A 15,070-nucleotide genomic window follows, 5' to 3' on the forward strand; every position below is an offset into this window, starting at 1 on the left:
GTCTTCCTTGCATCAGGTGAGATCTTTTGTTGAGGCTCATGGACTCTCTAGTTGTGGCATTCAGGCTCAGTAGTTAACAGCACTCAGGCTTAGTTGCTCCACTTCATGGGATCTTCATTCCCTGACCAGGAATCAAACTCACATTCCCTGCATTACAAGGTGGATTCTTAACCACTGGACCCCCAGGGGAGTCCCTTACTATACTATTTAGGCTAAAATGATTTTATAACTTTAGGTATGAATAAGCTTTTAAATTCACCTGAATTCTAACGTCCACAAACTGTGTTATCCACTCTAGATGCCAAAATTATTATTGAACATTTGATATGCTTTTAGAAAAATATGTCATCCTCTGGAAGCCTTCCTGTATCTCCTTTATAATGGAACTAAATTAAACACTGGGCACAAAACCCAAAGTTACAATGTAGTATCCTGCTGACTGGAGACTGTCAAAATTACCAGTTCCTTGAGCAGGTCTTTCAAACCAAGACCTGAATGCTTATCTGTCATCCAAGCCTCTGGATATCTGTTTCCTTGCCATCAGTTCTTTTTTGATGAGCTTCTCTCTCTCTCTCTCTCTCTCTCTCTCTCTCTCTCTCTCTCTCCATTTATAATCCCAAGCTTTTAAGTTCTTTACAAATCAGGATTAAGTTAAATAAATTTGGCCAGACTATAGCTACAGGAAAATAGGAAACATGTCTTAGTTACCTTTATTTTCCCCCCAGTGCCTATCAGATATCTGACAGCATAAAGTGTTCAAGAAATATTTTCAATTGACTTAATTAATGAATATATACCCCTATCACTGTCTGATGTATGGTAGGTGCTTAATAAATGTTATTGAATGAATTAATATATGATGATTGTGATGATGAAAAGATTGGCCAATTGGTTCAAATATTACAACTGTTAGAAATTATTAGTAAAATAAAAGAGTACATTTAAGTCTACTCCATCTTCCAGCCTAACTTTAAACAAAGTGATTTATTTTCTAATCTTATTCTTAAGATTAGAAACTCTCTTCCACCAATGGGGGTAGTTCCCAATGAAATGTGGACAGCTACTACCAAGTCAGTTATCAAAATCTAGTTTTAGATTTTTAACACATCTGAACTTTGAATTTGCTGCCTTTTTAGGACTTGTGTATTTCAAATCAAATGCAAGTTTTTTAACTTTTGTTTTCTTCAATAAGGCATGGCTATTTCCATCTTTGGGACTTCCCTGGTGGCTCAGATGGTAAAGAATCTGCCCGCAATGCAGGAGACCCGGGTTCAATCCCTGGGTCAGGAAGATTCCCTGGAGGAAGGCATGGCTACCCACTCCAGTATTCTTGCCTGGAAAATTTCATGGACAGAGGAGCCTGGTGGGCTACAGTCCATGGGGTCGCAAAGAGTCGGACATGACTGAGTGACTAACACACATTTACACTTTAAAAACAAAGCTAACAAACCCTCTGTTTCTCCGAGAAGCAGCTGGAAAGTTTAACAGCGTCTTTTCCTCTTGGTCAAGGTGGCTCTCATACTTCGGTTACAGTACCGATTTTTGGTTTCAGGTAGCACCTGGAGCCAGTTTCTGACGTTCTTGGATTCCTGCTGCTGCCTTATTCATGATGCATATCCTGTGCAGTCAAGAGATTCCACTGCAGGAAGCTACTTAAATCAATTTAAAGTTTCAAACTTGCAACCTAATACAACCTGGCCCTTCCAGCAGCAGGGGCAGGACCCCCACACTCCTTCTGATGGACAGGTGGACACCAGGGCTCCAGCCTTGAATGTCTGCACCTCCCTGACTGGCTCCCTGACCCCGCTCCTCTGCCACAATAAATGCAGTGGAAGTTTTCTGATTGGAAATGGCCATTGTCTGCCTCCAACTTGCTGGCTCTTAGAGTAAACAGTTTTATGAAGCAGTTTGGGGGTTTTAGTTTTAGGATCTATTCCTCCCATATCTCATGCTTTCCTGAGTGTGTGTGTGTTTAACAAAAGAGAAAAGTGTGGAGTGAGAGGCAGGGTTCCCACCTGAGAGACCAGCCAGCTTCTGCTCAGGTCACATCCCCTGCAAAGGCTGGCCTTGTTCCCAGCTGTTGTTGTGTGCACATGTAGCCATGTACCCACATGTGTATACACACACACGCGCACACACACACACACACACACACACATATGAGGCTTGAGGTCCCAGCCTCCATCCTTCTAGAGATAGCCTTGCTCTTTCCCACCCAACCTGCCCACCTCCCTCCTTTCCTCCAGCCTGTATTTTCTGGCATCCACTCCACAACTGGTCCTGCTTTCAGAGTGAGGGATACACCTCAGTGTGGGGGGTCCCTGAGGGTGTCACGTGGGAGCTGGAGCTGCCTTTGACCCTCATGGACCCTTCCCCACTAGGGCCTCTGAATCCCCTGACAGCGAGTTCCCAGCTAACCTATCCTCTAAGCAGGTTTTCCAATCCTGCTTTTTATCCAGAACTACTCTATTTCAGAAGGACCATGAGCACGGACAAACTTAAAGCTCCACTTCATACTTCAGTGTGGTTTTGAAAAGTTCGCCAGCAAGTAGAAGGATCACAATAATGATGAGCCCTTAAAAATACATGAAGCCTCCCAGGTACAAGCCAAGAATGGTAACAGAATCTGCAGGTGGGACCTCTGGTATCCAGCTCACATTACTTATTTAGAGTTGTTCTTGGTTGCCGTTTGGGAGTGAAGATTCATTTACCAAGAGGGGTTTGTTTACGAGTTTTCATTACCACTGCAACATTAATATTAAACTGGAAAAGCGTTAGATCTGGTCGGGCTTTGGTGTGGGCAGACTACACGCTGCCCTTTGTAAGGAGCTCTTTGATGCTGTAGTGTCCTTGCAAGTCTGTGTGGTTTTTAAGTGAAATTGCCAGAAGTCAAAGTAAGCATCCTTGGCTTCTTACTTTTGCATCAGTCTCCAGCTCCATCCAAGCACAGACATCAAACCTTGTTAGAGCTTGATGAAAGTTCCTTTTTATGTGTCCCCAGAAGAGACTGGAGCCCACAGGGACCTTGCTTCACTGTCATTCTGCATGAGTTTTTTGTGAAAGTGTGCACATGTTCTGTTCTCACACTTGCTGATGAACAAAGGATTGTCCAGCAGGGAGAAGAAAACTATTGGAATGTGCCTTGGAGTTCCAGGCTCCCCCTAAATGCATTCATTTGTCCCTTTTTTATCCCTAAACTTCTATTTCAAAAGTGCTTGACCAGTTTTCACAGATGAGATAGTTCAGAGCATAAGAAAGACTCTTAAGATTCAAGATTTTCATTAGAAACGATCAGACACATTTCCTTTGTATGCATGTATGCTGAGTTGCTTCAGTTGTGCCCAACTCTTTGTGAACCACTGGGCTGTAGCCCGCCAGGCTCCTCTGTTGATGGGATTCTCCAGGTAAGAAGACTGGATTGGGTTGCCATGCTCTCCTCCAGGGAATCTTCCCACCCCAGCGATTGAACCCGCATCCCTTGTGTCTCCTGCATTGGCAGGTGGGTTCTTTACCATTATTGCCACCTGAGAAGCCCTTCCCTTGTATAGGTAAGAGTTAAAGCTTGCAGGGGTCACAGAACTACTTGAGCAGACGCAGTATCTCAAGGCAGGATTTCAGCCCGCTCTCACTCATACCTGCCTACGGCTCTGAGCTCCCACCTCTTCAGGGCAGGTCTGACATAGACCTTCTGATTGCTGGTCCATCAGGCACATCCCTTACTTTTCTCCATGACAAACTGAGGCTGTAATTCCTTGTGGAGTAGGAGAGACAGAGGAGTACAGTTCCTTATTCTGATTGAATCCAATGCTTTAAAAGTAAAATCAGGGTTTCCCAGGTGGCACAATGGTAAAGAATCCACCTGCCAATGCAGACGATGCAGGAGAGGCAGGTTCTGTCCTGTGTTGGGAATATCGCCTGGAGGAGGAAATGGCAACCCAGTCCAGTATTCTTACCTGGAGAATTCCATAGACAGAGGAGCTGGTGAGCTACAGTCCATGGGGTCACATAGTCAGACACAACTGAGTGACTGAGCACAAAATAAAACTGAAGTGAAGTAAGGACCACTTGGAATTCAGAGCTTGGACCATTTAAGCTAGGGCTCCTCAACAGCAGTGCCATTAACATCTGGGGTTGGGTGAAGCTTTGTGGCAGGGACCAGCCTGGCCATGGCAGGATGCTGAGCATCCCTGGCCTTGGGCTAGAAGCCAGTAGCAGCTGCCCTACCAACCAAGACACCTCCAAAAAGCTTCAGGGATTGCTGTGTGTGCCCTGGAGGGCAAAATGACCCTCAGCTGAGAACCACTGCTCTCAACTATAGACTTTCTTTTCCTGGGGTGTGTGTGGCAAGTGGCCAGAACCCTATCACAGCCAGATTCACAGAGTTCAAGTCCATTACAGAGTTCCTGAGTTGGTCCATTCTCGTTCTGTGCTGGGAATGATTTTGCCATTTTCTTCCAAAGCTAAAGTGCGTTCAAACATCGCGTGTGAGTCTAAACAGATAGAGAAGGTTCAGGAGGTTTTGCTTTCCTGATAGGCAGTTGTGGGGGGTGGGGGGTCGGGGGGGGTGTCCTGGTTTTCAGCTAAAAAGAGGCAAGTTTAACATAGCAGTTTTTGCACAGAGGGGCCAAGCAGGGCTGAAGGCCCGGGGTGCTGGATGACACTCTCTGAGCTCACATCTGTGATGGATGTTGTAATGGATCACTGTGCTGGCTTGTAGCCCGTGGCCAGGAGTTATCTGCACACCAGTGAGCAGAGTTAACTACCGAGAGAGAAATGGATGCCAACTTATTTAGTCTGAACTTTTGGGGATGTTAGTGGCACCGACCCCAGAGGGCAGTGATGAGAGGATGAGAAATGGCCCATTATGTCAAATAATAAGGCATAACTTGGAAATAATGGCTAAATCACCTCTCATCCTTCAGGGCATGAGTCGGTGCCGCGCCTGGGCTGGTGGCGGGGAGGGCAGGGGTGAAGGGTGCGGCTCAACGCCCAGGTATCGCAGAGGCCCCCATGCAGGTGGACTGTCGAGGGTCGAGCGCCGGCTCACAGGTGCAATCATAACCCAGACGCCTTTGCCACTGTCCTGTGACTCACTGTCCCCTGTGGTCACTGTCCCCTGACCTTGACCTTTCTCTGTACGTGGCTCTGTGTCTCTCACAGTCATCTCTCTGGGTCCTATGTCTCCATGACATCCATCTGCTTCCCTCTGGCCATGTTCCTCTGACCCCCTCCTCCCTGCCTCTCTCCCTCTCTCTGTCTCTCTGCCCCCATCTCTCTGTCTCTCTCTCCCCATCTCTCTGCTTCTCTCTGTCTCTGTCTGTCTCTCCCCTACCCTGCCCTTCTCGTTCCCACCTCACCCCCGCCCTGCCCCATCCATCTCAGCACCATGTTGACCAGGCTGGCTGGGCAGCTCGGTGTTTCTTCCCACTCATCTCACCTCTTTCCCCACTCTCCCCGCCTCCACGACTCTGACACAAGGGCCATCATCCTCCTAAGGAGCAGAGCACAGGGCGTGACCTTCCAGGGAGCACAGACATACAATTAGAACCCATGAAATCCAGTGGGTGGAGGCAGCCCTCACGGACTCAGACCCCAGGACCATCTTTGGGTTCCCACTGGGTTTTGGGGAGTAGCTCACATGGATCAAGTGATTGGAAATGTGCTAGAAGAGATTGAATTGCAGGCAGACAGGTGAGCAGGGCAGGGAGGGAAGGAAGAAGGAAGGTGGGCAGGAAGGGAGCTCTGGGGTCCTCGGGTCCTTCCCTCCAGTCTTCACCGGGCTCCCGCCAGACTCTGCCCTTTTCCCCTATAGCCGCAACATTGCCTTTCAATATGCAGCCTCCTCTCTGATACACTCCCATCTCTGTCCTCTTGTCACACATGCACACACACACACACACATACACACTCTCCCTCTCTCTCCCCTGGAAGCCGGTCAGCCTGGCTCCTGCTCTGCACTCAGCTACCTCCTAACCCCCTCCCGCCTGTGCTCACTGTGCTCTACTCCCCACCCCCATGCCTTTTATTTTCTAGATGAAACTTGCAACACGTGTGCTAAGTCGCTTTAGTCTTGTCCCACTCCCTGCAACCCTATGGTCTGTAGCCCACTGGTAGGCTCCTCTGTCCATGGGATTCTCCACCTGGGAAGCAACGGAAACCAAGCAAGAAAGAGAGAGTGGGAAAGTGGAGAGGTGGCCAGAGGAGAGCCAAGAGGGGAAGTTATAACCAAAGAAGTGAACGTGAACCCCACGCTCCTGGTTTCCCAGAATCTCCCCCCACCCAGGCTGGGCAGCAGGGGTCTTTGGGTGCCCACTGAGCAGACCCTGCTTCCCCAGGGAGCAGGGGACCAGGGACAAGTGACTGGCTTGGCCTCAGCAGAAAAAGATGGATGACAGGATAGCCCACCGAAGGAACACCTTGGGGACAGTGGAAACCACAAGCATATTGGCTACTGTTACTGACCATTAAAGAGAAAGCCCCTCCTGTTTTTGGTGGAAGGGGTAGAGCCTGTCTCACATGGCAGAAATGTTCAGAGAGGCATCCTGTGAGGCTCCCAGCCCATTTCAGCTGGGAATACCCTCTCTGTTGGGACCCTGTGACCTCTAACAAATCGCTGCAGGCTGGGTGGCTCAGAAGGACAGACATGTACTCTCTCACAGTTCTGGAGGCCAGAAGGCTGAGATCAAGGTGTCAGTGGGGTTGTACTCCCTCAGAAATTTCAGGGAATAATCTGTTCCTTGTCTCTTCTGGCTTTTGGAGGCTCCAGGTGTTCCTCTGCTCGTGGTCCCATCAGTCCAATCGCTGCCTTCTCCCCTTTTTGTCCCTCAGATTCTCCTCTATTTTCTTTTTTTTCCCATAGGGACACATGTTTTTGGACTAGGGCTACGCAGGGGGCACTAGTGGTAAAGAACCCACGTGCCAATGCAGGAGACCAAAGAGATGCAGCTTTGATCCCTGAGTCAGGAAGATCCCCTGGAGGAAGGCATGGCAACCCACTCCAGTATTCTTGCCTGGGAAATCCCATGGACAGAGGAGCCTTGTGGGCTAGAGTCCAGGGAGCCACGGCTGAAGCAACTGAGCATGCGTGCACAGATATGTAGTTGGATTTGGGGCCCACCTTATATTCACCTGATCTCATCTCAAGATCCTTTACTGAATTGCAACAAAATCCTTTCTCCAAATCGGGTCACATTCCTGGAGGCTGAGGGTTGGCATATGGACCTGTCTTTGGGGGGACACTAAACCCACAAAAGACAGAAACTAAAGTAAAAGAAGAGTTCTCGATTCATTCACCTGGCTGATTTCCAGCCCTGTAACTTCAGACTCTCTGGGAAGGGAGACATCTGACAATAAAACTTTCACCTGTATTATCTCATTAAACCTTCCTTCCAGCACTCTACGGTGGATTCAGCTCTTATTCCTGTTTTATGAATAAGAAAACTGAGCCCAGACTTAAGTCTATCAGATTAAATGCAGACAGTGTCATCCAGGGGCTTTTCAGGTGGCTCTAACAGTAAAGAGTCTGCCTGCAATGGAGGAGACCAGGATTCGACCCCTGGGTGGTTGGTAGCTCTAGTGGTACCAATGCAGGAGACATAAGAGATGCAGGTTCAGTCTCTGGGTGGGGAAGATCCCCTGGAGAAGGAAATGGCAACCCAATCCAGTATCCTAGCCTGGAGAATCCCATGCACAGAGGAGCCTGGAGGGCTACAGACCCTCACAAAGAGTTGGACATGACTGAGCAACTGAGCACCATGTTATCCAGACTTTCACCCTTAATCACCACCGTTAGAAACGCCATTTAGTTCCTCCCACATGAAACAGGTGGATGGAGAGCTGGGGATCAAGGAAAGCAGCTGTGTAGTTGTCTAGATTGTCAGGACGGTTTCACATTCCGCTTCTCTCTAAGTGCTTGGTTGTCCATACATCTGTAGACATCTGCAGAACCTAAGAGATGGACAGATAGTTAGAGAATCCAGTTTCCTAACTGGTGCTGGGACTAGACCCTGGAGAAGGGAATGGCAACCCACTCCAATATTCTTGCCTGGGAAATCCCATGGTCAGAGGAGCTTGGCAAGCTACGGTCCAGGGGGTCACAAAAGAGTCAGACATGGCCTAGTGAGTAAACAACCAACTGGGACTAGCACAAGGGGTGGGATTTTAGTGGCCATAAAGCATCTTTAATAAACAGCACTCCCCACGATCACTCTGGTGCTTCCTTCCGCATCAGTGCATGAATTATTAAGAGAGCTCATTTGCAGCATTCACACAGTTGAAAGAGCTACTTTACGTGCTAATCAGAAAACACACACTGTCGAAAGGAACTAATGAGAGCATCATACAACTTAATCAAGCTTTTGCCTGAAAAACTGGATCTTTCAGAGATATTGACTCTTCAGAGATGCTTGGCAGGCCTGCAAGAAGCCAACAAGAAGCCCTTGTACATAAAGACGTGGTGCTGAGCTGTTTTCATTATGAAGGATTTCCAATTCTCACCATGCTTTTCCGGCTACCTTGTTCATTCCATCTAAAGCGGGAACCCCTGCAGGCAGGGGGCAGGTATCGAGGGCTTTGTCTTTTGATTTCAGACACATTCGTTCCACATAATCAAGCTCGTGAGCATCCCCGCAATCCGGCTGGGACTAAGATGCTAATACTTTTTAGGAATTTAATAAGCCCGTTCATTCAGTGGGGAGTTGCTGAGATGGAGACCCATTCCTGAATCTGTGACAATGCACTGCAAATATGCCAAGCACTCGAGATTCAGTTGGGTCACAGAAACAGCATAAGGCACTCTTGACCTACATTTTAAAAGAACCGTGGAGGTAAATGCCTTCCACAATTTCTCAGCGTTTGAACAAAATGTTTTAAAAATAATATTAGTTATGTAAATAAATGAAAGAGTCAATTAAATCCAATGTGTTTATTGGACTCTTGGAATAAAGACAGATGATCACTTTCAGGAAATTGGGTATTTTAAAATTTCAAAATTAGTTCATTAGGTATATTGATTCACATGCAAAAAAAAAATTCTTCATGCTACAAAGGAATTGTTCCAGTTTTTTTTTTTTAATGACATAAAACATAAAAGCTCTGTTAATGCTTTCATGATGGTGTGGTGGTGGTGTGAAGTCGCTCAGACATGTCTGACTTTTTGCGACCCCATGGACTTTAGCCTACCAAGCTCCTCTGACCATGGGATTTTCCAGGCAATAGTACTGGAGTGGATTGCCATTTCCTTCTCCATTCTCATTCTTTCTGGAGTTATTTCTCCACTGATCTCCAGTAGCATATTGGGCACTTACTGACCTGGGAAGTTCCACTTTCAGTATTCTATCATTTTGCCTTTTCATACTGTTCATGGGGTTCTCAAGGCAAGAATACTGGTTTGCCATTCCCTTCTCCAGTGGACCACGTTGTGTCAGACCTCTCCACCATGCCCATCCATCTTGGGTGGCCCCACAGGGCATAGCTTAGTTTCATTGAGTTAGACAAGGCTGTGGTACTTAGACAAGGCTTTCGTGATATTTGTTTACAAATAATTAGCCCACAATAGAAAAGGTTGAATAATACATCCACAACCATGAAAGAAGACAGAGAATTTTCAATACCACCATCAAAAAAGGCGCTAGGGACATATGGTTTTATTTTTTTTCTTAATTAAATAGTTTTATTTTTCAGGACTAAAGCTGATACACAGCTAGATATATCTTAAACATTATGGTCTATAACAGTAAAATTCATGCCATCATTTTTTCTAAGTCAAAAGTCCGGATACATCAAGTCACCAAAACCCGTTTCACAAGAATGCCAAATTACATCATTTCTTTCTCTAAGAGTGTCGTGGACAATTTATTGTCAAGAATTTATTATTGGGCTTTCCTTTGATCCAGTTCACTGTATGAAGCTAGCACTGAATTAAAAGTACCTTGACTTCAGTGAGCCAAAACCAAGGTGTCCTGGGGCTGTTTTAGTGGAATACAGGCTAAAAATATTAATGAGATCATATATAATTACTCACTGTCACTTCATGAGATCCTGAAAAAGCCAAATAGGAAAATGCTAAGTGGATTCTTGCTTCAAAATTACCAAATAACATGACAGTGTAATGCAAGGACTCAGAAATTAACTCGGTAAATTTCCCAGAAATAAGGTCATCATATCTCTTATCCTGCGGGAAAAAATCTTAAGAAAACCCAAAGCATTTTGAAAATCCTTATGCTCATTTATACTATGCAAAATGAATTTTCCAGTAATTTTTCAGCCTGTCTTGCTTTTGTTTCTAGTTCTTCTAACCATTGAGCAGTCTCTCCCTGCTGTTTAAATGGTTATTCTCTTTCAGTGAATAAACCTCAGTTTCAAAGATTCTGGGATTTACGTGTGTGTGTGTGTGTGTGTGTGTGTGTGTGGCGGAGGTGGGGGCGGGGGTTGTGAATGTGTTCTCGGTCTTGTTTGACTCTTTGCAACTCTATGGACTATAGCCCACCAGGTTTCTCTGGGGTTTAAGTCACTGTCTAATTGCACACACTTCACTTCTTTGTCAGCACCACAACCAGCTCACAGCAGCCCTGCTGGACACAGGAGGCTCCAAACAAAGGGTTGGCTGAGGAAGGCATGGAAAGCTGGGAATATTTTGAAGCAAAAGAAATAAGAATTGCCAATTATTTTCGATTCAGAAAGTTAAGGAATGACTTATGCCTTAGATATGTTACTAAGATCTCCCCTGCGCTGTCCCCAACCACATCAACTCAGCAAATCTGAAACAAAACCCACGATCTTTTCCCACCAAAATGTGATTTTTCTCCTAGACAGTTTTTTTTTTTTTTTTTTGCAATGAATGAATGATCCTACTGTCTGCCCAGGTTTCCTGATCTTGACACTTGGAAGGGAGTCATCCCTGACTCTTCCTCCTTTTTCACCTGTCCCACCTGTGGTCATTTCCAGAGCCCTCTCCTTGAGCCTCCTCCACATTTCACAATCACATTCACTCTCATTTCCCTTTGGTGCTCAGCCCACCATCACCTGCACATTCTCCCACCTGGTCTCTCAGCTCCAGGACTGCCTGCCCCCAGGCCATTTTCTAACCAGAGTTGCTCACCAAGTATGCCATGAAGGAGTTACAGGTAAGCCTCTCACCCCTAGGGTGGCCAGGGAAAGCTCACTGCACTCATCCCAGTGTGTTGTATAAATATCCCTTGTCTGTTTGCTTCTCAAAGTGAGAACAATCAGAAGCACTAGGCTACACAATGAATACTGTTCTTAAACTGCCAACAGATCAGATCCAGGCTTCAGTCCAGCTCAGACCTAGAGGATGTAGTTTGCAAAGTGTGTCTAGTGACTGGGCTGAAACGTGCTCATGCATTTAGGAAACCTACAGGATATATTAAAGATTTGAACTAGGGTCATGAAGATAGGACCAAAAATGAGTCAACAGAGAGAAGTAGAATTAATTTCAAGTAGAATTAACCTGGGTAGGAGGTATCAATATCTGAGGTTTCAAGCATCAATTTCTGGTAAGATGAGGATGACATTTAAAACGATTGGGCACAAAGGATAAAGTGGCCTTTGGAAATGAGTCTGGGAATAGGGGCTGGCCTTCATAAACTGGGTTTATAGACTGTGGCATTTAAAATTCATAATGGACAGTCATGTGGAAATATTTAGCAAAGCATCTAAAATTCAAGTCTAGGGCTCAAGAGAGAGTGAGCAAAAGGAAAAGATGGATGTGAGAGCTATTCATAATGAGATTAGATGCAGGCTGAGCCCCAAAGAGAGGACTGAGCTCAGGCCACTGAAGAAACCCTGTACTTGAAGATGGATGGAGAATAGGGCCCAGGAAAGGACTGACAAGTCAGTCAGAGGTGCAAGAATTGCTCTGGGAAAGCACAGTGACATGGAAGCTGAGAGTTCTGAGAACAGAAACGTCAACTGCATGAGGTGTTGTTGGTTCTATAGAAGGAAGAAGTGATAAGAGGTGCTAAGAAGAAGCCATGGAACTTGACAATTAGAGGCACAGTCCAACTTTCAAAGAACAATTGCTATAGTTGATGGTGTTGGTAGCTGTGCCAGTTCAGATTTTCCAAAAAGCAGATGCTAAGGCAGATTATATATGCAAGGGATTTCAGGAGGAATTCTTGCAAAGAATAAAGAGATAAAGAAGAAGCAGTGTCACCAAGCTCAGGTTCAGCTTCCCACTGCTCAAGAATCCAACATGAAGAGACAGATGTTGGCCAAAGAAAAGATAGCTTTATTGAGGAAACTGGCAAACCTGGGGAGAAGGTGGACTCATGTCCCAAAGAACCAAATCCCCAAACCCCAGGTTTTGCTCAGAGATTATACAGAAAAAAGAGGAAGGGTCTACATGCTGAAGAGAGGATTTGGGATGCATAATCAGCTTAGGGACATTCTTCTGTGATTGGTGGTGAGGTCACAGGAAATCAACATCATCAACCTTCTAACTGGTCAGGGATTTATGTGCTTGTGGTCAGTGTAAAATTAACCTCTTCTACCTGATGGGGGTTTCAATATCTGCAAAATAGCTCAGAGGATACAGCTGAAAATATTATCTATAGCCCTTGAAGAAGAAGTAAAGGTCCTTTGCTTTGATTGTTGGCTAAACTGTTATTATTTTGTCTTGCTTGAATGTTGTTTTTTGTTTCTGCATTTTATTTCTCTGACTAAATTTATTCTTTGGAATTTGGGCAAGGCCATGGAAGCTAAAGTTTTTCTACAAATAAGAGGAGGCAGAGGACATGGCCAGGGGGTGTTGCAGGAAGGCCTCATAGGGTCCTGCTCAATTACAGCAGAAGCAGGCAAAGAGAGTCCACAGACTAAGATGCAGGTGTGACACCTGTCAGAGGAGAAGGGGAATGAGGAGGTGTGCAGGGAGAGTCTCAGATGCAGCCCAGCAATGGGGAAGCCCTGAGCAAACCTCTCACTGGGAAACCCCAAATCGACAGGATTAGTCATCAAGAGAACCTGTGGTCTCAGGCAGTGCTGGGAGCAGCCCAGAAGGGGACCTCAGTGTCTAGGGAGAGGGGAGAAGTTGGAATCTTCAGCTGGATTCTCCCTGTAGCAGGTTCTCTTGAAGAGGGTTGTTTCCCTGGCACCATAGAAGTCAAAGTGAGTGGTCCTGAGAAGGAAGTAGTAACCTTGATACTCAGTCTTAGCTGTTCTCCTCTCTCTACATGGCACTGACTGAAACAGAAAGACACAAGCAGTTTAGCAGGCAGGCAAAGCCCGGTAAGGAGGCCATGTACTCTGGGATTTCCACCAAAAGCAATCATAGAAACCAGTAGCTAAATGACAGTCAAGGTCACATAATTCCATGGAGGTACTGAGACACCATCATTCTTAGCTCAGCAGCCCTGCCTCCCTCTTCAAGCCTCGCACTCTCCTAAGCACTGCCCACTGTATCCAGGGTTTGGTCTGTCACTATTTATACCCAGCGTGCACTGCTACCTTTAGCCTAAGTTTTTCTTTCAAAGTACCTTGAGATTTCTGTTTCTCTGGTTAAGTATGACTTTTATGGCTAAAGTCAACAAGTTGTACAAAAGCCAGCTCTCCTTGTGTCTAGTGGCGGGTCGGGGGGTGAAGATGATACCTTTGTAGGAATTCTGACCAAGGGTCTTGGGAAATGCACCCGGAGGGCGTGGCGAGAGTCACCTCTAAACCTTGAGTGGCCCATCACATATGCACAGGGTCACCAGGTATCTATAGACCAAGTTGAAGAGCCCACCTAATCCTCTGTATTTCCTTCCAGGTGACCTCATCCACTTGCCTCCATACCTTCGAATGGACTTCTTGTTGAACCGAAGTGGTCCAGGCACAAGCAGGGACCCGAGCTTAGGGCAGGCGTGCTTGGAGCCCCAGAAAAGTAGGACCCTGAAACGCCCCCCAGTCCTTGAGCCCATCCCCATGGAGGCGGCCTCCTCCACGGCCTCCACGAGGGAGGGACAGCAGTGGCAGCAGGGGGCTGTGGCCACATTACCTCAGCGCGAGGGGGCAGAGCTGGGACAGGCAGCCAAGATGAGCAGCTCCCAGGAATCGCTGCTGGACTCACGGGGCCATTTGAAAGGCAACAATCCCTACGCCAAATCCTACACCCTGGTATAACCAACAGCATGACTGGACAGCGGTTGTAAATACGGTTTAACAAAGTCAATCAAAGCTACCTTTTTTTTACGGAATTCCAATATTTATAATGAAAGAAAATTGCCAAAATATATTAAAAAAAGAGAGAGAGAGAAAATGCTGAAAAAAAAAACCCACAGACAGTGCAAAGACTCTCCTGCTTTTTTTCTGTCTGAGTGTGAGATCCATCTGTCTGGGCATCTGATTTTTTGGGAAAGAAGTCCAGTTTTATGATCTTCACGGGCTATTGCATTTTTACTGATTTTCTACAAAGTGCATGGGGGACTCATTCAACCTTCTGACCGGAAGTTCTATCACACAAGATTCAAAAGAAAAAAAAAAAAAAAACAGGAAAAAAAAATTAACCCTCTTTGTGAATTTAAAAGGAACCTTGATTTGGGGGCCGGGGAAATGTTCGTCACGTTTGCACATCTTTCTTTCCCATTAGAAGCTGGGTCCCCGATTTGACCTCCTTCTGTTGTTACTTAGAATGAGTACCGTCAGTGAAGGGGTGGGGGGAATCAATTTGTTTTGGTTTTCTTTTGGGTTTATTTTTTTTAGTTTAATGAGACACTCTTTGCATTTTGTCTAAGCGAAATAAAAAACAAAGGTGGTCTGCCTTTATTTCGATGTCTGTTTCTCTTGTCTCCTACTGGTCGCTGGATCCTCCTTCCTAGGGAGGCTTGAGTTTACAAACACCAGGGCTGGACCCAGAACCCAATTTAATAAACTAGAGTGGATTCCAAGACTCTGATCTCTGCAGGACAGTGGGGAAGAACACAGAAGATGCAGTGAGTCTGAGTATTCATGAGGGGCTGGCCAGGTACTCTGAACTCCCCCACACGCTCTGCTCCCTACCTTCCAATGATACTTGGCCCTCCAGTTTGGACCAGGGGTCAGCAAACTATGACCTACAGGACAAATCCAGCGCACTGCT

General features: G+C 46.1%; 1 protein-coding gene across 1 annotated transcript in view; it reads left to right on the forward strand.

The window, feature by feature from the left end:
• The window catches only part of DSCAM (DS cell adhesion molecule), a 695,428-nt gene extending 680,671 nt beyond the window's left edge, over nt 1–14,757 (forward strand). Inside the window, exon 33 of the mRNA XM_040249128.1 lies at nt 13,763–14,757. Within this exon, the coding sequence (XP_040105062.1) occupies nt 13,763–14,115 (353 nt within the window). The 3' untranslated portion in view covers nt 14,116–14,757. The remainder of the gene's footprint in view (nt 1–13,762) is intronic.
• Nucleotides 14,758–15,070: the final 313 nt, after the last annotated feature.

This window comes from Oryx dammah, unplaced genomic scaffold (assembly GCF_014754425.2).
Source record: "Oryx dammah isolate SB20612 unplaced genomic scaffold, SCBI_Odam_1.1 HiC_scaffold_2, whole genome shotgun sequence".
Lineage (NCBI taxonomy): Eukaryota > Metazoa > Chordata > Mammalia > Artiodactyla > Bovidae > Oryx > Oryx dammah.